We start from the raw sequence: 21,289 nt of genomic DNA, 5'->3' as shown, positions 1-21,289 counted from the left end.
TGACTTTGATCAGATCATGTTTTACTTCACTTATCTATAGTAAATAATATTGCATATAACTCTAATTTTCCAGTACATTCAGTGAAATGACAGCTACTTAGCAGCAACCATAAAAAATAAGGCAGCTTTTGATTATCAGAGGGATTTCCAGACCACTAGCTAAAAGGTACCTGCAAAATAAGTTCCTATAGCTCTGGCAGGCCTTTATATACTATTAAAAAATCCTGTAATCCCAGCTACTTGGGAGGCTGAGGCAGGAGGATTGCTTGAACCTGAGAGGTGGAGGTTGCAGTGAGTCGAGATCACACCATTGCACTCCAGCCTGGGCAACAAGAGGGAAACTCCATCTCAAAAAAATAAAGATAAAAGTAAATTTTAAAAAAATCTTCAAATTATTGAAGGAAAATAAGTAACATGTGTCTTTCACTGCTAGACACTGTAAGGCAGACCCCAACCCTAAGACTATGGGGTAAAAAAACAAAAACAAAAAACACAGAGGCACACAACAAGGATGAGTCATTACAATACAAATAACAAACACAGAGGCTGGTAGAGCCATGGCCCAAGGGGAGAAGTGAGAAACTCTGCTCAAGGCAGGGTCAAAAGTCTCCATGGAGAAGTTCCTTTTCTGACTGAGTTCTAAAGGAATCACGTAAGTTTGTCAGGTGAGAAGCAAGAAGGGAAGGGCACCCAGGCAGAAGGCACAAAGTCATCTAACAGGAATTAAATGTTTAAAGAATTAGGTGCTTAAACACAGGAAATAGTCTGCTAGAACTCAAGGAAATGTGAGAAGAAAGTAGCCAGGAGGAGAAACACACAGAGGCATACAGGTGCTAACACTGTATACCAAGAATTTGTGCATAGTCAGTGGGGAGTCACTGAAGATTTTTAACCACAACAATCAGACTGACTTTTTAGAATTTTCATTCTAGTAGTAAAATACAGAACTTAAAGGAATGAAGTAGAAAGTGGTAGAAATCATGATTAAATGACTAGAAACTGAGAGAGTTAGGAGGACCACTTTAAAGTATCTCAGAGGAAACACAGAATTCTAAGGCAATGTCAAATGGGGACCAAGATAAGGGGGTGGATTTTGGAATTACTTAGTAGGTAGTCAATAGGATTTAGTTACTGATTAAATGAGAAAACTCCCAGGTTTTTGGCTTCTATCAGTGATGGCTGATAGTGTCATTAACTGGGAGAAGGCAAAGAACAGATTTTTAAATCAGGATAATGAGCCCAGTTTCAGACATGCTGAGTTTAATGGGCTTCACGCATTCAAGCGGCTATGAGCTTGGCACTCCTGAAAGCATTATAGCTTAGGAACAAAGATTTAGGGGCCATCAGTATGAATGGAATAAGCTCTAGGCATAGATGAGGTTACTTGAGGGGACCATTTAAGGTAGAGAGAAGAGTGCTGAGAAATGAATCTGACAAACGCCAACTGAAAAGAAGCCATTTTCTGAAGAAGACAGGCAAGAGTGTCTAGGTAAATGAACCTGTGTGCGGTGGGGAGCCAAGTAAGAGGAAAGTAGTATAGACCTGAGTTTATCACAACAGTAGAAGAGAGAGCCCACTCTGGTGTCAAAATGCACCTACGCTTCAAACATTAGCTCTGCACAGAGAACTCTCCAATCTCTAACTCTAGCTCTTTAGGCTAATTTTCCAAGCTCTAGTAAGAATGAGGCTATATTCCCACCTACTTATTGGACACATCTAAATGTATACTTCCTGAATTCTAAAAATCAACCTGTCCAAAAACATTAGCCTCTCTAAGCCCAACATGCACCCTGTTTCCTCAGCTCTGAACATTTTTCTGATGTTTTCTTCTTCTGGCTAACTCTGGTCCATCCTGCTTGAGGTGAGGTCAATGTCATTTTTTTCTTTAATCCTCAATAGCGCTTTCATCAGTGATAATGACATAGGATGTGCTTAGTAGTTTAAGGACAAAAACAAGTAAATAGTAAAAGATGACAGAGTACTTCATAAGCCACACAGACCCTTTCCCACTCTAAGTCTTCTTTAATGGATTATGATACAGAACTAAAGCTTATACTTTAAAGTTGATATACTCATGGTTGGGTTTTTGGGTTTTGTTTTGTTTTCTTTTTGGCTTCCAAGTTTTTTATTTTTATTTTAATTAATTAATTTATTTATTTATTTTTAGATGGGAGTCTCTCTGTCACCCAGGCTGGAGTGCAGTGGTGCAATCTCAGCTGACTACAAGCTCTGCCTCCCAAGTTCACACCACTCTCCTGTCTCAGCCTCCCAAGTAGCTGGGATACAGGCGCCCGCCACCACGCCTGGCTAATTTTTTCTAGTTTTTAGTAGAGACGGGGTTTCACCGTGTTTGCCAGGATGGTCTTGATCTCCTGACCTTGTGATCCACCTGCCTCGGCCTCCCAAAGTGCTGGGATGACAGGCATGAGCCACTGTGCCCAGCCGGCTTCCAAGATTTTAACTTAGAAGGCAGCTGAGTGGAGTGTTTCTATTTCTCATTTTAAAAGCTGAATTACATAGCTCTTTACAATATGTGATCCTTTACCAACATGTTTTCCTTCTATAGATCAACTGCTGTCATAGAATGATTTCCTACTACCATTGAAATATATTTTGAATAAAACAAAGCATGATTTAAACACACATTAAAATTTTTAAAATTATATATGTATTTCGTTATAGAGATGAGTCTATTAATGACAAGAGGTATGTCATACCTTCTTCTTCTTCAGCAACTTTTTGCTGGCATCTGCCTTCATAGCTGTAATTTCAGGAATTATTCTTCTGCCATAAGGTGAGGGCATTGTCTCTTCCAATTGGAGTTTCTTCACCTTAGGTTTGCCAACTTTACCTTTAATTGCTTTTCCAGACATTCCAGCCAGAATATCTTCTCGTTCTTGAGCTTCCACTTTCTAAAATATAATTATAAGGCAGCAGAAGAAACATAAACAACTTCTTAGAAAAGATAATCACTACTTCATAAAATATTGAAACAAATGTTATTCACTCAGTAAAGATGAAGCTTTCCTTTTAACTTATCTAGTTCAAGATTAAATAATAAAAAAAATAGGCCGGGCGCGGTGGCTCAAGCCTGTAATCCCAGCACTTTGGGAGGCCGAGACGGGCGGATCACGAGGTCAGGAGATCGAGACCATCCTGGCTAACACGGTGAAACCCCGTCTCTACTAAAAAATACAAAAAACTAGCCGGGCGAGGTGGCGGCGCCTGTAGTCCCAGCTACCCGGGAGGCTGAGGCAGGAGAATGGCGTAAAACCCGGGAGGCGGAGCTTGCAGTGAGCTGAGATCTGGCCACAGCACCCCAGCCTGGGTGACAGAGTGAGACTCCGTCTCAAAAAAATAAATAAATAAATAAATAAATAAATAAATAAATAAATAAATAATTCTAAATCAGAAGACCTCGATTGTAATCCCAATTCATCTAACTAGTTTCCCATTTGTAATAAGAGCGGGCAATAGTGACTAAATAACCTAAGAACTCTCTGCCAATTCTTGGACCCCGTGATATATTACAGAATAATCAAGACCTCTGATAACCTGGTATCATCAAAATCCTAGCAAATCATATACAAAGGCAGTTCTGCTAAGAAGCATGAAGCTATTTTTTTCTACTGCTTTAGTCATAATAGAAAATATGAAAAAAACCTCCTAAATGTAAACTCAGAAAGTATGAGAAATTAAAAATGCCCATATAGTTAGACTGAACTTAGGCAGGTCTATGTAATGATAAATGACGGTATAATCATGATTAATATCCTAGATTCTGCATTTACCAGAATTATTCCTTAAAATAGGCTTTGAAAGGCACAAGGAAAAAATGACATTTCTTTAGAGATTTTTTAAAAGATCTTTGTAGCACAATAGTTTAATAGAAATTACCCAAGCTTTGAAATCAGATAGTTCTGGATTTCAACTGCACTTCCACTTACTAGTTATGTATCCTCAGGAGATAACAGAGGTCAGGTGCAGTGGCTCACACCTGTAATCCCAGCACTTTGGGAGGCTGAGGTGGGTGGATCACCTGAGCCCAGGAGTTTGAGACCAGCCTAGGCAACATAACAAAACCTCGTCTCTACACAGAATACAAAAATTAGACAGATGTGGTGGCACACATGTTCCAGCTACTCGGGAGGCTAAGGTAGGAGGACTGCTTGAGCCCGAATGGTTGAGGCTGCAACGAGCCATGATTGTGCCACTGCACTCCAGCCTGGGCAACAGAGCAAGACCCTGTCTCAAACAAAACAAAACAAAACAAAACAAAAAAGCCAGATAACTTATAGAGCATCCACCATGTGCTAGGTATTTTAAAAACCCTGTGATCCCCATTTTATAGATGAGGAAAGTGGGTGTCTGAGAAGATGAGTAATTCTATAATGATGTAATTCCTAAGAAAGTGACTTAACCTCTCTAAGCTTCAGGATCCTTATCTGTATAACAGGTTAATAATAATCTCATTCATTTGAGGTTGTGGTGAGGGTCACTCTAAGCATTACATAGAAGGCTGTGCCAGTGTACAATAGATAGATATTCAATTATTGTTATCATTGGACTTTAAATGATACAGAGAGACATGAAATTTAAGTCTAAATCTTTTAAGATGTTAAAAACAAATACATCCAGAATTGAAATAAGTTGTTTGGACCTATTTCATTAATTGTCAAATAATAAAATAAGATGATAAATTAAACGTGAAACAGTATTTTTTGCTAGGGTTGTTTTGAATGACGACTTTACAATAGTGAGGAAATTTACAGGCATAACCACAAAAGTTTCCTGTGTTTCACTATATTAGTGATCAAATGTAAAGCAATATCAGGATATCAATAATATTAGGAATAATTTTTCTTTTAATATATGATGGCTTCATTTTTAATGAATAATTTTTAAATAAATTATAACTCAGCAGGAAAAAATGTGCAAAAAAATTTAATTAATGAACAATATATGGAAAGCACAAATCAAGGAAGACTCACATTGCAGCACCTGAAAGATCGTTGAGGGAGCCTAGAAAAATAGCACTAAAAAATTCTAAATTCTTTTAGGTAACTAATTTACCACACTTGTTCTTATGAGCTCTAATTCTGACTTAGACCATCGAAGTAAAAGTAGAACATGTATACAATAAATCAACAAAGCAACTTTAAAAAAAAAATAATGTGAGTAATAAATGGTATTTTACATTTTGCTATTTTCACATGTTCATAATGCTACCATTAATTTAATTCTAATATTTTAAGTGGGCAATTTTAGAAAAGGTGTACTTTTTATATCTTATCTCTACATTTTTACTTTTTAAATTACAATTCTACTTGGAAAAAACTATGTTACGACAATCAAATATTGAAATATCTGTTATAAATCTGAAGAGACTATCATTCTCTACTCCTAAAACCAAAGTACTTACATTCAATTATACACACATATTAGCCTTACCTCTTTCCAGGAAAACATTAAACTGAATCAATTTTTAATCTAAAAATGAGTTAACAATTTTTAACTAATTCAAAGTATATTTAATTTATTCTAAATTTCAACTTCATAGCATTTAAATTCCTCCATACAAGAAGTTCTTTATAACTTCACATAACCAGAAGCTTAATACTAACTCAACTTATAAACACATTAACCTTCACAGAGTTAAAGAAAACTTTAAGATCACTTAAAAGAATTTCATTCTTGTTCATAAACATTACTTTTCCAAATACATTTTAAGAGAGACTTAACCTACATCCAGTTCTTCAACAAACGCTGCTAAATCTTCTTTCCAAAGATCTGAAGGAGATTTTCTTTTAAGATCATTGACCTCTCGCCCCTATAATAAAAAAGTACAGTTTAAACATTGAATAGTTTTAAAACGTATGAAGGATAAATCAAAATACTTTTTTTTGGAAAAAGAAAAAGATACAGATAACACTGAAATAGTTTCAAACTATTTAACCCACAAAAGTTCATACTTTTGCATCTCTCTGTTTAATCAGTTCTTCAACTTTTTCTTTAGTAAGAGACCACAGAGACATATTTAAAATATAATTAAAATCTGGGCCTGAAGGAGTTCCTGAATCGGAGGAACTATCATCATGCTGGTTTTGTGTTTCATCCTCTTCTGCGGCCTGTAAAAAATAACAAACTGTATATTAAAGTCTTGTATAGTATCAAATTAATGTTGAATTTTATTGAATAATTAGTTTAAAATTCTACAAGTGCTACACTATAAATGCTACATCTTCAGGATGGTGGGGTTATTTTAGATTACCTATAAAAATATATTTCCTTATAAAAAGTTTAAAATTTTCTAAAGACGCACAATAAGATCTTCAGAAGGAATGGTAAACGCTATCCCTATTTATTCAGGAATCTGATGAAAAATTAACTGATTTCCTCAGGTACTAAGTAACAAAATGAGAGGATACCACATTTTAAAGTCAATAGAGTAGAATTAATGTTTTATCATTGCATCTTGTCAGATTTTTATACTGGTGAGTGAATGAACAATCTGAAATACAAAATAAATACCAGTTGTGAAAATTATTTTACAGTTATTAATAAATATGTTAAGGTACATTCACTCGCTGAGGGCGAATTCTTAATAAAAATTCTCTAAAGCCAGAATATTCATGTCTGGACTCAGAGAAAGTCCACTTAAGAATTTGAGTTGGTGAGTTAGAGTAAGAATTTTGTCAGGGTTTTGCTGAAATTTTATTCATCAGGCCCTTGTCTACAGAAACAGCTGCAACAAAAAAATTATCTTGTGCTAATACTAAATTTCAAAATACAATGAATTCAATAAAAGTTATTTTAGGTGATATCACCTTTAAATTTTTTAAAATAACAACTGCCATTAAACAAAATTTTATCTAAGTTGTTTAAGATGACTGAGTTAACCATGACACTCCATGAAGCAAAAAGTTCACTTTTGGTAACCAAAAAAGGAAAAAAAAAAAAACCTTTATAATTAAAATTTATAAGCAAAACAATGTGTATACACAAAGTACAGTTTATATGTACTTCAGAAATAAGATAAAAATTAAAATTGCAAAGCAAGATGCTTCATTATATAAACAAAAACTATAAATTTGATTAAGCCACATTAGCCAAATAAGGAAGGCTGTTGTTGAGTTGATAGATGATTAGTAAGTACCTAGATAACTGACAACAAATAATTCTACACTTTTGAAAAATTCTTCATGAAACAGCTCGTCTCTATGGAGTATTCAGGTTGCTAGACAACTATAAAAATATTACTAGGATGCAACAAAATCCTGTTTAGACCCACATTTTGGAAGTCTATTTGATCTAGGTTTTGACTGCACCCAAAGTATTATTAATAAGTGTTCTATGAATATGTGTATCTATCACTGATAACAGAAATATGACTAAGGACACTTCCAGAAATTAAAAAAAAAAATAAACTGCAAGTTCTAATGACAAAATTCCATTATGCTTTATAAAAAACTTTAATCTTCTAATTAACTACTTTATAATTCTCTCTTCTCCAACTCTGTATAATAGGACACTCTTGTAAGAGCAGTTCCTTTTGTTACCTGAACTCCCCAAAATGTACACATGGTCAAGATGCTGAAAAAATTCTGATGGTGGTAACGCAATAACTGAAATCAAGCTAGGCTTTACCCATAAATTCTACTTCCACCAGAGGGACATTCTGAAACTGTAGAAATCTTTAGCTTTTAAGACTAAGCATTAAAAATTCATCAGCTTACTAGTTACTTTTTTTTAAAAAAAAGTATAGCTTAAAGCAACAGTGATACAGAAGGGCAAGTGTTGTAGAAACCGTAATTTGGGGTTTAACAATACAATAAAACACACTAAGAGGAAAACAAAGGGCTTCAATCATCTTAATTCTGAATGCGCCCATCTTGTCCTACCAAATTTTCTTCAAATAATGAATAAGCCTATTATCTTACTATGTAATTGCTATTCTATATAACTTACTCTAATTTTACTCACTTTAATACATGGTTTTTATTGACTTCAAACTGAAAAATGTAAACAAAAGCAGTATTTCAATGTAGTCTGATGAAACATAAAAACATTATGATTGAGAATTCAAGTACAGGGAAGTTTAAATGTTCAAGTTATGTCACATAATTATTTTTTAAAGATGTTATCAGAATCATATAAGCACAAATAATCCAATATCCAAAAAAATTAATCATTCAACTTTTCTTCCTCTTCTGTAAGAAATTTCTGTTCTCAATCACAACGTTGTACTGTTGTTTACATTTTTCTTTTAGTCATACAAAACATCAAAAAGCTAATTGAGGGGAATCTCAAAGTTTCAACATTCCATTCATTTAACTATTATTACTATTTTGTGATCTGCAATGGCCAACTTGCTTAATAAAACATCAGACATTTAATCTGAAGTTCCAGGGTTTAAATATCTGGCCAAAAATCTAAGAATGAAGCAGAGCTTGGTGTTTGATAAATACTGTCTATAATAATTAACATTTTGTCTCTTGTCTTCCCAGTATTAACCAAACCAGATCAAGTGAGTGGTGACTGGATGCCATACTGTGAAGCTGATTCTGGGTGCGACCAGTCTGATTCCCAGATAATATACATATACCTCATAAAAACCACCACTATAACACCTTTACTGGCAGACTCAGGAAAAAAGGTCAAGGAGACTGAGCTACCTTCTCACACCTGGAGTCATTTCTCCAGGCTCTGGTTGAGTCACACTGGCCAAGTGCTTTGTGGTGGGTGTGTACTATAAATTCCTGTACTGTATCTGTTCTGTGGATAAACAGAAGACTTCAGTCTCTAAACAGACAACTCAGCACCTTTAGTAGTACTAAATTTAAAATTTAGGGGTTGAATTTTTGTTTGTTTTGGAAGTTGCTTTTAAAAGCTTCTCTGAATGTCTTTTTCTGCAAATGATTACCTTTTCTTGTGCTTCTTTCCAGGCTTTCACTGGGTCAGATTCATAACCTCTCTGGACTAACATTTGAATCAAATCTTTCTTTGACCTATTCTCTATGTGAGGGAAAAATAAAGTTAGGATCAAGATAAGAGATTCAATTTGTATTTGCTTATATTCTACTGATAAAAATGTCTTCTATTAATAAAGTTTTTTTCCATTTTAACTAATGTTCAAATTTTTAAAGGTTGTATCTTACCTATAGTAATTTTCCCTTGTATCTTCTCTAAAATGAAACGGGCTTGATTGTTAAGCTTTGTAGATTCTGCTCCCAGCATTCCCACAAGCCACTCCTTACGTAAACCATAATAACTTAATCGTAAATCAAAGAATTCTTTCAGAATGTCTTGCACAGTTTCGTATTTCTTCAGACATCCCATATGATCAAAGAGTACCTAAGCGAAACACATATTTTGCAGATCATATAGATCTGTACTGATATTTTAACTTACATAACATCTACAGTATTTAAAATAACCATAATATATAACCATAATACATGTATATGAACACAGACTACCCCTAAAAACCATTAAACAGAACTAAAACTATTCAGCACATTTCTGTAAATATTCCTTTGGTGACTGCAAGCTGATCAATTCTCACGACGACAAAAGTATTTAAAATAGGAATAATTTTGAAAGACAAAAATAGGCCTTAAAAAAAGGGCTCTTAAAGTAGCCATAAAACCACCTAAAAAATGATTTTTCCCCAAACTGAAAACATACCTATTCTATTGCTAAGCTTAAAAATGTTAAAGTTTTTCCTCCCCCATATATTCTGTGTATATGCATTTGTCCCCTTTCTCTCTCTCTTTTATATCTGCTGTAATCCAGTCACCCAAACTCCCTATCCTTTTTCTTTCTTCCATCAGCCTTTCTCAGCAGACTATGGCACTTTTTCTCAGCCACTGTACCATTGCTGAACTTTTTTTACTTTTTTAAATGTAAAAGCTAATTTGGAATGGAACTTGAAGAATCACACACTTAAAGTTTCTACCTTCCTCCCCAGTTGTACAAAGATAAATGTGCAAGTTTAATAAAGCAGATTAGAGTTATGAGTACTCTACAGTTAAAATGCTAATAGAGATGGGCATAAAGTACACAAAGGCCCTCCAATAACCACTCTCATAACTTTTAGTCAATGTGTGTGAAGGTGTGTGTATCCTGTGTGTTCAAGTCCAGATGCATAAACACAGAGTTGAGAGTAAGGGTAGTGGACAACACTAGAAGAAAGGAACGTGGTTCTAGAATCTTCGGCAAAAAATGCCTTCAGGCTTACTATAGCCACTCCCATTATGAAACCAATTATAATAATCTGACTTACAACATGCAAGAAAGATTAAATTAATAGTAAATCTAATAAATTACCATAGAATTACAAGTAAGAGTAGTTTGAAGTTTAAAAACTTTATGCAGTCCAGCAGCTTCTGCTTGTGCTAGTTTCTCTTCAGTCATTTTCACCACAAATTTCACAGTTGTGTCAGTATGATATTCTTTATAATCAGAAATTAATGCTGGTGTTTTATCTGTTCCATTTAGCATAGGTTCTAAAACCTGTTCTTTATATACCTATAAAAGATTTAAAAATAAGTGATTCTTTTCATGACACACTCTCATGTTCTCATACTACAAGTCATACAGTCTTGTGAAAATGGTCAACTCTCATGGGGAATTAAAAAGGAAACCTTTATCATCTCCTATCCAATCAGTATAGAAGGCAATATATGGGGATCTTGGTGGGAGGAAAAGACGTAAGAAGTAATGGTGCTGACCCACTCATACTCTAAAGGGCAAGATAAAGGCTGAGTATGAAAAGGATGACATCAACTAGCTTTTAGATTTGTAAAGCTGATACTGACATTAATTTACTGACCACATTTATAAGAATTAAAAACACTATGTCATATTCTACTCCTTTCATTCTAAGATAAATACAAAGATAATAGTCTATAAAAGCCTTACCTAACATAAGTCATACTATACTACTTAGATATAAATACTATTTAAATATTCAAAGCACAAATTCAACTGAAGGGTAAAAGCAGCTACAGGAATTTTTTTAACACTACGCATGCTTAGGACAAACAATGGTGGAATCATCCTTACCAGAAAAAATTGCTTCATACACTGCCCTTCCCACAGGCAGATCACATATTTACACTAACCTGTGTCCAAGTTCTAACTGGAAGCTCTGTAATTTCTACTGTGTTTCTGTCCACTACAAATATTTCACCACTGACTGCATACTGGTTTTGACCAAGTTCTTGAATCGTCCCTTTAAAGTTTTTGTAGTTTGGAAGCTGTAGAGAAAAATGTAAATAGCATTGACTTCTCTCTTGAGTACTAGTACCATGAGTCTATGGTCTAACATTGACAGATTAATGTACCTCAAACAGAATTTCTCATCCTCAAATGTCCCTTTCCAACTTATCAATTGATCTTGAACTCATAGCTTCTGTTAATAAAACCTGAACATCCTCCAATCTCAAAATGTTAGTATCATCTTTCCTAGTCTTCCTGGAACAGTACTTTATTTCAGCCTACTTCCCCTACACCTACTTCTCCCCTAGATCAATATCCTTTAAATTCAAACTCCTTGGGCCTCACACTGAAAGCATTCCATAGTCTGAAACCCAATCTGGCTTTCAATTTTTTCTCTAATGACTTGTCTTACAAAACCACTACTCTTTTCCCACATTTTGTTTGATTATTTTGAATATTCTCACTTTCACTCTACCCACAAGTCCTGACACATATTCAGGCCCAACCCCATTCATCATTCATCTACATAAATCTTATTCATCCTTCCCAACTGAATTACAAGTCATCTCTCCCTCTTCTAAGTTTTTGTTTGTTTGTTTTGAGACAGGGTCCCTACTTTACCACCCAGGCTGGAGTGCAGTGGCGCGATATTGGCTCACTGCAGCCTCAACAACCTGGGCTCAAGCAATCCTCCCACCTCAGCCTCCCAAGTAGCTGGGGTTACAGGTGCATGCCACCATGTCCAGCTAATTTTTGTATTTTTGTAGAGACAGGGTTTTGCCATGTTGCCCAGGCTGGTCTTGAACTCCTGAGCTAGTGATCTGCCCAGCTCAGCCTCCCAAAGTGCTGGGATTATAGACATGAGTCACTGCGCCTGGCCTATTCTAAAATTCTTACTCATTATTATCATTAAGAAATTGAATATATAGGAAGGGCACAGTGGCTCACGCCTGTAATCCCAGCACTCTGGGAAGCCAAAGCAGGCGGATCACCCAAGGCCAGGAATTCGAGACCAGCCTGGCCAACACAGTGAAACCCCGTCTCTACTAAAAATACAAAAATTAGCCAGACATGTTGGCACACACCTGTGGCCCCATCTACTCAGGAGGCTGAGGCAGCAGAATCGCTTGAACCTGGGAGGCGGAGATTGCAGTGACCCAAGATCACACCACTGTACTCCAGCCTGGGTGACAAGAGTGATACTCTGTCTCAAAAAAAAAAAAAAAAAGAAAGAAAGAAACTGAGCACATAGCATAGGACCTTTCTTCTGGCATACTAAGCAACTATCAGTATTGTTGGTCACTGTTAAATTTCAGGCCTTGATGCTTCAATGTCTTGTCTTGACAACTGTCTAACTTTCCGAAGACAAAAACCATAGCTCTTTATCTCACCACTTACACAGTTTCATACACATAGTAGGCACATAAGAAGCATGTATTGATCAAATACACTATCTTAACAATCTAAAATCCATTAAAAAATTCAAAACCATTTCAGTAACACACTATCATTAAAAATTTGATGCTTATGTTAGAAATATTTTAAAGTACTTTAAAAGTATTTAAGAGAAAAAGCAGAATGTATGTCTTATTGCTAAAGAATAACTTTCATTTTAAAACACAAAAATGAAATAAAACTTGGAAACATACATCAAAATATTGTCTCTATATTGTGGGATTATGGATTTTTTCCTCTTTCCTTATCTGTATTTTCTACAATAAGCATTATCATTTTGGTAATACAAACACACTTTTCTCCAGGTAATTTTAAATCATGGGGAGAAAGGAAGGATATTTTTTGAGGACATTTTTCTTGGAGGTCTGAGCAGAGTAAATGATACAAGAAAAGAATAAACATTAAAAAAAATGGTGTTTTTTTTTTTTTTTTTTTTTTTTGAGACGGAGTTTCATTCTGTTGCGCAGGCTGGAGTACAGTGGTACAATCTTGGCTCACTGCAACCTCCACCTCTCAGGTTCAACTGATTCTCCTGCCTCAGCCTCCCAAGTAGCTGGGATGACAGGCACCCACCAGCACGCTCGGCTAATTTTTGTATTTTTAGTAAAGACAGGGTTCTCCCTAGTTTGGGCAGGCTGGCCTAGAACTCCTGACCTCAGATGATACACCCACCTCGGCCGCCCAAAGTGCTGGGATCACAGGCGTGAGACACCGTGCCCAAGCAACATTTAATTTTTTTTTGTATTTTTAGTAGAGATAAGGTTTCCCAATGCTGGTCAGTCTGGTCTGGAACTCCTGGTGATCCACACGTCTGGGCCTAGGCCTCCCAAAGTGCCAGGATTAAAGGTGTGAGTAACCACGCACCGGCCTTGGGGATATATTTAAAATATATACAATGTAGTTTTTGTCTTTTTACAAATGGTAGGCTAATGAATACAATGTGTTTTTAAGCATCCTTACAAACTAACAAGAGGTGGTAGTTTGAGAACAGAAACAAAGTTACATATAATTTTATCAGAAAAGGATTGTTTTCTATTAATATATGGTTTAGAGGTTTGAAAACCTGGAATATGAAGTGTTTCTAAATTTAAATAAACAGTTTCTCCCCATGAAACTTACCTGCAGAACTCATTCCAAAGTTTATACCTTTTACTGTAGGCACATATCAAATTATACCCTAATTAGGTCTTTATGGTCTACAATATGTTCTAAAATAAAAATGCTCCATTACTTTTCTAAAATGACTGAACTTTGTAGCTTACCCATTGTCATTTGTTAAATAAACAATAAGTTCAAAATAATTACCATGGGATGAGGATCCAAGCCATCTAGCATTCGTCTGACATTGTTCACAATTTCCCTAGCATCATAGTTGGGTAGTTTACAAGCCCATCCAGTACCAATGCCCTCAGCACCATTTATTAAAACCATGGGAATTATGGGAATATACCACTCAGGCTCTACACGTTGATTATCATCATAAAGGAACTTAAGCAGGTTGTCATCCACGGCAGGAAAAAGTAGCCTTGCTAAAGAGCTAATGAAAAAGAAAGAAGCAAATGAAAAAATGTTATGGCTTTGCAAAAGAAACTTTATACATAATTTAAAACTTCACACTGCAAAAATAAATTTTTTTTTTTTTGAGACGGAGTCTGGCTCTGTCGCCCAGGCTGGAGTGCAGTGGCCGGATCTCAGCTCACTGCAAGCTCCGCCTCCCGGGTTTACGCCATTCTCCTGCCTCAGCCTCCAGAGTAGCTAGGACTACAGGCGCCCGCCACCTCGCCCGGCTAGTTTTTTGTATTTTTTTAGTAGCGACGGGGTTTCACCATGTTAGCCAGGATGGTCTCGATCTCCTGACCTCACGATCTGCCCATCTCGGCCTCCCAAAGTGCTGGGATTACAGGCTTGAGCCACCGCGCCCGGCCTAAAAATAAATCTTTTAAAGAGAATGCATTTTTAGTAATGTTGATTACGTTTGCTTAACAATAAAATCTGCCTAACTGTATTATCAAATGCATCTTTCTCTCAGTTACAAGCCCAGAATAAAATAGTCCTATTTTACTTAGGTACTTACTTACCTGACTTCTTTAATATTGATAACTTTTTAATAATTTCCTATTACTCGGAATAAAGCATATAACCCATCTTCAGCCTAAAGAGTAAAGTTGGTGAGAAAAACATCCTGCATTCATTAGGACTGATTTCACCAATCAATTCATAAAAATTAAGGTCAATTGACTTCATTCTATTTGTGGTCAAATAATTTGGAACATTCACCTTCTAAGTAGAATAACCAGACAATCGCATCTCTCCACAGCTATAATTCCATCACACATTTAGTCAATTGGTTCCAAATCAAATCAAACTTTATACCATTGTATCAGTAAATATTTACCTTAACATTGTGAAAATATAACGAGGGCTTGCAGCATCTTTGCCACCATGAAGCCGAGTTCCAAACTGACCAATAGGCTGAAGCAAGTTAATGTTGTTACTTCCCACAAAGTTCTGAGCCAAATTCACAATAGTCATCATCAATGCTTGCTATACAACAGAAGGCGGCAGAACATAACATTAATGTTCTAAATTTTCTATAATTATTCCCCAACTTGTATTAAAATCCAAGTGAAGAATAAAAGCTTTAGAATCTCACTAATCTGTATATTCTGTTCTTAATTCTGTTACATTTCTGAAGACTTTACTAAAGGAAAAATACTATGTGTAATTATCATTCTTCAAGACAATAATTACAGTTCTCAACGGATTCCAATCTTAATGCTTACTTCTCCATGATGATAAGCCGACATCTCAGCAACAGATCCAGCCAACTGGGCAACTTTTACTTCACGTTTATCATTCCTCTTGAAACAGGTAAATAAAACTTTCCGCTGGCCAGGTTTAAAGCCTATTTTTAAAAGAGCTCTTTTAAAATGTTACTTCAAGATACAGTTGTAACAATTCAGGGAACTAAAGCAAAGACACAATTTGCTTTTCAAGAATACCAGTAAAATTGTTACCTGAGATTCTGTACCAAAGTGAGTGCATACTAGCACATTTGTTTTGTTTTGTTTTGTTTCCCAGAAAGCTATCTGCAGGCATACACTAAGATGTTTTTATGCCATCTCCATATATTCCAAAAGTGAACTGCTAACTGAAAGACAACATTCTGGCCTTAAAGAATCACCCAGTGGCACCAAACTCTTTTAACAGTAGTTTCCAAACACTCATACAACCAAAATGCCATTTGTAGCTAACTAAACTGCCAGCATGCCATCAAGGATCCTGAAATCTATTCTAAATATCCCACTCAGGAAAACCCTTATAAAAAGAGGTTTATTGTGGTAGTGAAGAATAAATGCTTTAGAATCTCACTAATCTGTATATTCTTCTCAACTTGGTCATTTACCATGTGACTAAGCAAATAACTAGTAAGTCTGTGTCCTTATCCAAGTAATAGAAATAATTACTTTCCTAATATAGTTATCATAAGGATTGCATGAAACAATGTGGGCAAATCACTCTGCTTTCTTATCATTCTTCTTGCTCTAGGCCAAGTTTGTCCAACCCGTGGCCCATGCGCTGCATGTGGCCCAACACAAATTTATCAATTTTCTTAAAACATCATGAGTTTTTTTGTTTGTTTGTTTGCGATTTTTTGTTTTTGTTTTTGTTTTAAGCTCATCAGCTATCGTTAGGATTAGTGTATTTTACATGTGGCCCAAGACAATTCTTCCTCTTCCAATGTGGTCCAGGGAAGCCAAAAGATTAGACACCCCTGCTCTAGGCCAATGAGCACAGTAACAATCTTTTCAGTATATGCCATCGTTGTAATCATACTGGACCCAGAGTATGATAAAACATGAGGATGATAAAATATGGTAACTTCCTTAAGAATTTTGTAATCTAATTCTAGAGGCAAAAGGAACAAACATAAAATAAGAGGTACATAATAATTGGCATAGAAGTTAAGGTATCTAAGACCAATTTGGAGTAGAATTGCTAGGGAAGGCTTCATAGAAGAAAGGCAATTTGTGGCTAGAACTTGAGGGATAGGTAGAATCATCTATTACCAGAAAAGCCAAGCAATACAAAGATGAACAAACAGTAAAGGTTATGAGAAAAAAAAAAGTTCTAGATAGAAGATCAAAATCTGCTTCAACTAACGAGAAATAGTTTCTAAATTTTTTTCAAGTTAGAAATAGTTCCTAAATTTTTTTCAAGTTAAGTTAAAGCACTAGGCTTTGGGTAATGCGGAATAAAAGTTTTTTAAAATTTAATCTCTGATAAATATTCTAGAAATGATCAAAATTCCCTTTTACTTTGTATTTTAGAAAATTTGCAGACAACTTGGGCAAAAGCTTTAAGACTTTTAAAGTTAATTTTCCTGAAAAACTCAGAAAGGGTTTAAAAGTTTCAAATTAAGGAATATTAAAGATTTCAGCACTATGAAAACATGTAACAAAAGCAAAATCAAAAAGGCCTTAAATTCCTCTGAACAAGTTCTTCATATACAAGATTTCAAGTAAGAATTTTAATATGTATCATAAGCATGGCTTAAAGTACATAAAATTAAACTATAGTAAATAAAATACAAAAATGAGGTTTTTAAATAAACATTACTCACCATCAACAAGAGATGGTATAGATCTTTCATTGTCTGAGTTTGAGAAGAGAATCAATTCCTTGTTGATGAAATCATTATAAGTCAAATGCTTTGTTGCAGTACCATATAAAAATTGCTAAGAGAAAAGTTATATAGCAATATTATCATTATTATGGCATGAATTCTAGTCTCTCTCTCCTTCTTCCCCCAGGTCACCGCTCTTTAAGACTAACCTCTGGTAAGCCATGTAGCCTACGCTGTCTCCGGTCTTCCATAAAATTTGTTAACCATTCTTTTCTGTCATCAATCTTCTTCTTACTGAACGCCTGAAAGATTCCAGGTAATGATTTTGCACATTAAAAATAAAATAAATTTCATTACAAAATTAAAATGTGTAAGTGGCCAATAACTAATTATTAATTTCTGGAAAATTAAGGTTATTTTACAATATTTTTATCAAAAACACATTTGAACTCAGATCTTTCAATTAAAGAAGTTTAGCCGGCCGGGCGCAGTGGCTCAAGCCTGTAATCCCAGCACTTTGGGAGGCCGAGACGGGCGGATCACGAGGTCAGGAGATCGAGACCATCCTGGCTAACACGGTGAAACCCCGTCTCTACTAAAAAAATACAAAAAACTAGCCGGGCGAGGTGGCGGGCGCCTGTAGTCCCAGCTACTCAGGAGGCTGAGGCAGGAGAATGGCGTAAACCCGGGAGGCGGAGTTTGCAGTGAGCTGAGATCTGGCCACTGCACTCCAGCCTGGGTGACAGAGCGAGACTCCTTCTCAAAAAAAAAAAAAAAAAAAAAAAAAAAAAAAAAAAAAAAAAAAAAAAAAGTTTATACTAGCACAGCATCATCTGGGGAAAAAACTAAAATTAACTAGCTTGAGCATTCAAAAGAGACTTTTCATAGGGAACCAGGACTGGGAGGAAAGGAACAGAAGGTAGGGGGATGGCTAACAAAAACTTTTAAAGAATTAACTTAATTACCAAGGTAATGGCAGCATCATCTTCAGGACCAGCGTATCTAAACAAGATGCGATGCCTTTCCATATCAGCAAAATATTCCTTTGCTTCTTTAGCTGTACTAGTACCCAATCCTGCACAATTTTAAAAATAAAAGTGAGTCATGAATATCAATGTCTGTTCAAAACCATCAAGTGAAAAGCTGGTGGAAAAGTTGTAACAGATGGATCACGCTGGCAACACCTATACCAACTGCAATCTTAATAAGCAACTAAAGACAAAGTAGACATTAGATGCTTCCTGATGAAAGTACACAGCGCTACCTATGAAATGTTTTTGCCAAACAACTGTAACCCAAATCTGATCACGCTTCTGATTTAACCATCAGTTAACAGAAAATAAGGGCACAGGAAAATACTATATATTAAATGTAACTAGAGGCATCTAATTAACAAAATCCAGAATGTGGAAAATTACACAGAACAAACAACCCAATTTCTTTAACAAATAAATTACAAGGAAAAATATAAAAAGAGAAATGCTGTATTAATAAACTTATCAACCAAATGCAATGTGTGGACCTTATATGGATCCTAACTTTGGAAAAAAAACAAACTCAGGCCAAGCACAGTGCCTCATGCCTGTAATCCCAGCACTTTGGGAGGCTGAAGTGGGTGATCACTTGAGGCCAGGACTTCTAGACCACCCTGGCCGACACGGCAAAACCCCGCCCCTACTAAAAACAGCCAGGCATGGTGGCACAAGCCTGTAATCCCAGCTACTCGGGTGGCTGAAGTATGAGAATCACTTGAACCCATGAGGGAGAGGTTGCAGCAAGCCAAGATCCCACCACTGCACTCCAGCCTGGGCAACAGAGCAAGACTCCATCTCAAAAAAATAAAATAAAAATTAAAAACTCTAAAAATAAACATTCTTAATACAGTCCAGGGGAATTTTAACACTGTCTGGGTATTTAACATTATCCAAAAAAAAGGGAGCCAGGCATGGTGGCTCACACCTGTAATCCCAGCAGTTTGGGAGGCCAAGGTGGGTGGATGGCTTGAAATCAGGAGTTCAAGATCAGCCTGGGCAACAAACCAAACCCCACCTCTACAAAAATACAAAAATTAGCTGGGTGTAGTGGCACACGCCTGTAGTCCCAGCTACTTGGGGGGCTGAGGCAAGAGGATCACTTCAGCCCCGAAGGTCAAGGTGGCAGTGAGCTGTGTTCATGCTACTGCACTCCAGCCTGGGTGACAAAGCGAGACCCTGTCTCAACAATAGGATATTAAAGAAGGTTATGATAGTGGTATTATGGGTTACTTAAAAAAATTCTTTTAAAAATACATACTAGTTATAGGTGAAATACTAGACTATAATGTCTGGAAGTTTTTTCAAACTAAGGGAGTGGCAATAAAGGAAGTTTATAGGAAACAAGACTGGCCATTGGAATGGTGATCCCATTCAATGGAATCTATTACACTATTCTATTTGCATAAATTTTTCTGTAACAATATTTTAAAATCAGTGATAGCTATTTTCGAAGTCTAAAATAGAGTCAAATTTTCAAGATGTCTTTTAGACTGCTTTCATAAGAATACATTTATATCAGTATTTAAAATCTAAGTATTTTAAAATACAAACCTTTATAGTATTTGATTTTCCAGGCTTTCTGGTTTTCTATATGTTTTTTCCACTCATCAAATTCAGGAATACTGTAGAAGGAAAGTTCCTGCTTATTTTTGCTTGCCTTGAATTAATTAAAAAAAAAATTAGTTTTTCTGCTACTCTTTAAGACAACAATATAAAAATATATTAATGCAAAGAGTACCTTTACAATAGGAGTAATGAACTCTTCAAGAAAACCATGCTTCAAAAGTGATGGCCAATTGTGATGGATGAAATTAATAAGCAGGCCTTTTATGTGAGAACCATCTTGATCCTAAATAAATGTTAGTAAAGTAAAAAATCCTGTAATACTTTTATAAAATGATTACTTATATAAACAAATTTTAAAACTTGTGAATACAAAAAAACAAAATTCTGAATTTAGAAATGCATTTTACAAAAGCTATTAAGATGATCACACTAAATTTTTTCTTAATAGGCAAATAAAGAATATAGTAGTAATAGACTGAATTTGTCATTATAAAAATATATTATATCTGTTCTATAGTTTCCCCAGATTTCACTAAAAGAATGATTTAAGGATGGAAAATACACAAAATAAAACATGGCTACAATGCCACCTTAACGGGCAATGGTACGGAAATCCAGGTAATACAGATATTCACAAGTCTTCCCTAAATAAAAAATTGGAAAATTTCTGCTTAAAATTACATATTAATAGTTTTTTCAGTTGCAGATTTTCTCTACAAATACTTTAGAGTGTGTAAGAGAAAACAGCTGAATGCATCGAAATCCTTCCTTTTCAATTTTCTAGTTCTTGATTACTGTCATTTTACTATTTAAGTCTTCCTGGTATTTGTGCAATCAAATCATGCCATCATGTATAAATATTAACCACTATTATTGATCTTTCTTACTTGTTAATTCCATAATTTTGTTCCTACTTGTAGGTAGGCTGCCATACTACCACACTGTATTATATTCTCCTCATACACATTGCATTTTAAAATATTTTTAACTAACCCATAAGACCGTTACCCCAAAAATTAGATAATGTAAAATGTGCTTCATACAAATGTTTCCACTAAATGATGAGGTTTTTTAATTTTTTCCCCTGATGTATAATCACTTTCAGTTATACTATCTTGGGGCAAGTCTCATAAAACAAGTATTAAAAGTAGAATCTGAAGAAGACATGAATTTGAAATATATGGTAACTTTAAAACCAACCTGATCAGTCATAATCATAATCTTTCCATAGCGTAAGGTTTTCAGAGATTCTGCATCATCGTAACTTTTCTTATATTGTAGACCAACTATTTTAATAATATTATTTATTTCAGCATTTTCCATGATCTGTTCAAAATGGAAAAGCATTGAAAGTAGTTCAAAGTGTTGAAACATACAGTCAGTC

At 35.3% G+C, this 21,289-nt stretch overlaps 1 protein-coding gene across 2 annotated transcripts in view; it reads right to left on the bottom strand.

Annotated features, from left to right (window-relative positions):
• Positions 1–21,289, bottom strand: part of TOP2B (DNA topoisomerase II beta) — a 67,710-nt gene that overhangs the window by 11,953 nt on the left and 34,468 nt on the right. For both annotated transcript variants that reach the window (XM_010358002.2, XM_010358003.2), the window contains exons 13-28: positions 21,106–21,231; positions 20,078–20,188; positions 19,891–19,996; positions 18,271–18,380; positions 17,515–17,607; positions 17,303–17,417; positions 15,462–15,583; positions 15,074–15,222; positions 13,984–14,215; positions 11,127–11,261; positions 10,330–10,530; positions 9,159–9,354; positions 8,924–9,015; positions 5,973–6,128; positions 5,747–5,830; positions 2,718–2,912 (exon numbers count right to left, since the gene is read on the bottom strand). In XM_010358002.2, coding sequence (XP_010356304.1) covers positions 2,718–2,912; positions 5,747–5,830; positions 5,973–6,128; positions 8,924–9,015; positions 9,159–9,354; positions 10,330–10,530; positions 11,127–11,261; positions 13,984–14,215; positions 15,074–15,222; positions 15,462–15,583; positions 17,303–17,417; positions 17,515–17,607; positions 18,271–18,380; positions 19,891–19,996; positions 20,078–20,188; positions 21,106–21,231 — 2,223 coding nt within the window. The remainder of the gene's footprint in view (positions 1–2,717; positions 2,913–5,746; positions 5,831–5,972; positions 6,129–8,923; positions 9,016–9,158; positions 9,355–10,329; positions 10,531–11,126; positions 11,262–13,983; positions 14,216–15,073; positions 15,223–15,461; positions 15,584–17,302; positions 17,418–17,514; positions 17,608–18,270; positions 18,381–19,890; positions 19,997–20,077; positions 20,189–21,105; positions 21,232–21,289) is intronic.

This window comes from Rhinopithecus roxellana, chromosome 1 (assembly GCF_007565055.1).
Source record: "Rhinopithecus roxellana isolate Shanxi Qingling chromosome 1, ASM756505v1, whole genome shotgun sequence".
Lineage (NCBI taxonomy): Eukaryota > Metazoa > Chordata > Mammalia > Primates > Cercopithecidae > Rhinopithecus > Rhinopithecus roxellana.
The sequence above is the reverse complement of the archived record's forward strand: the minus strand, read 5'-3'. Positions and strand labels throughout refer to the sequence as shown.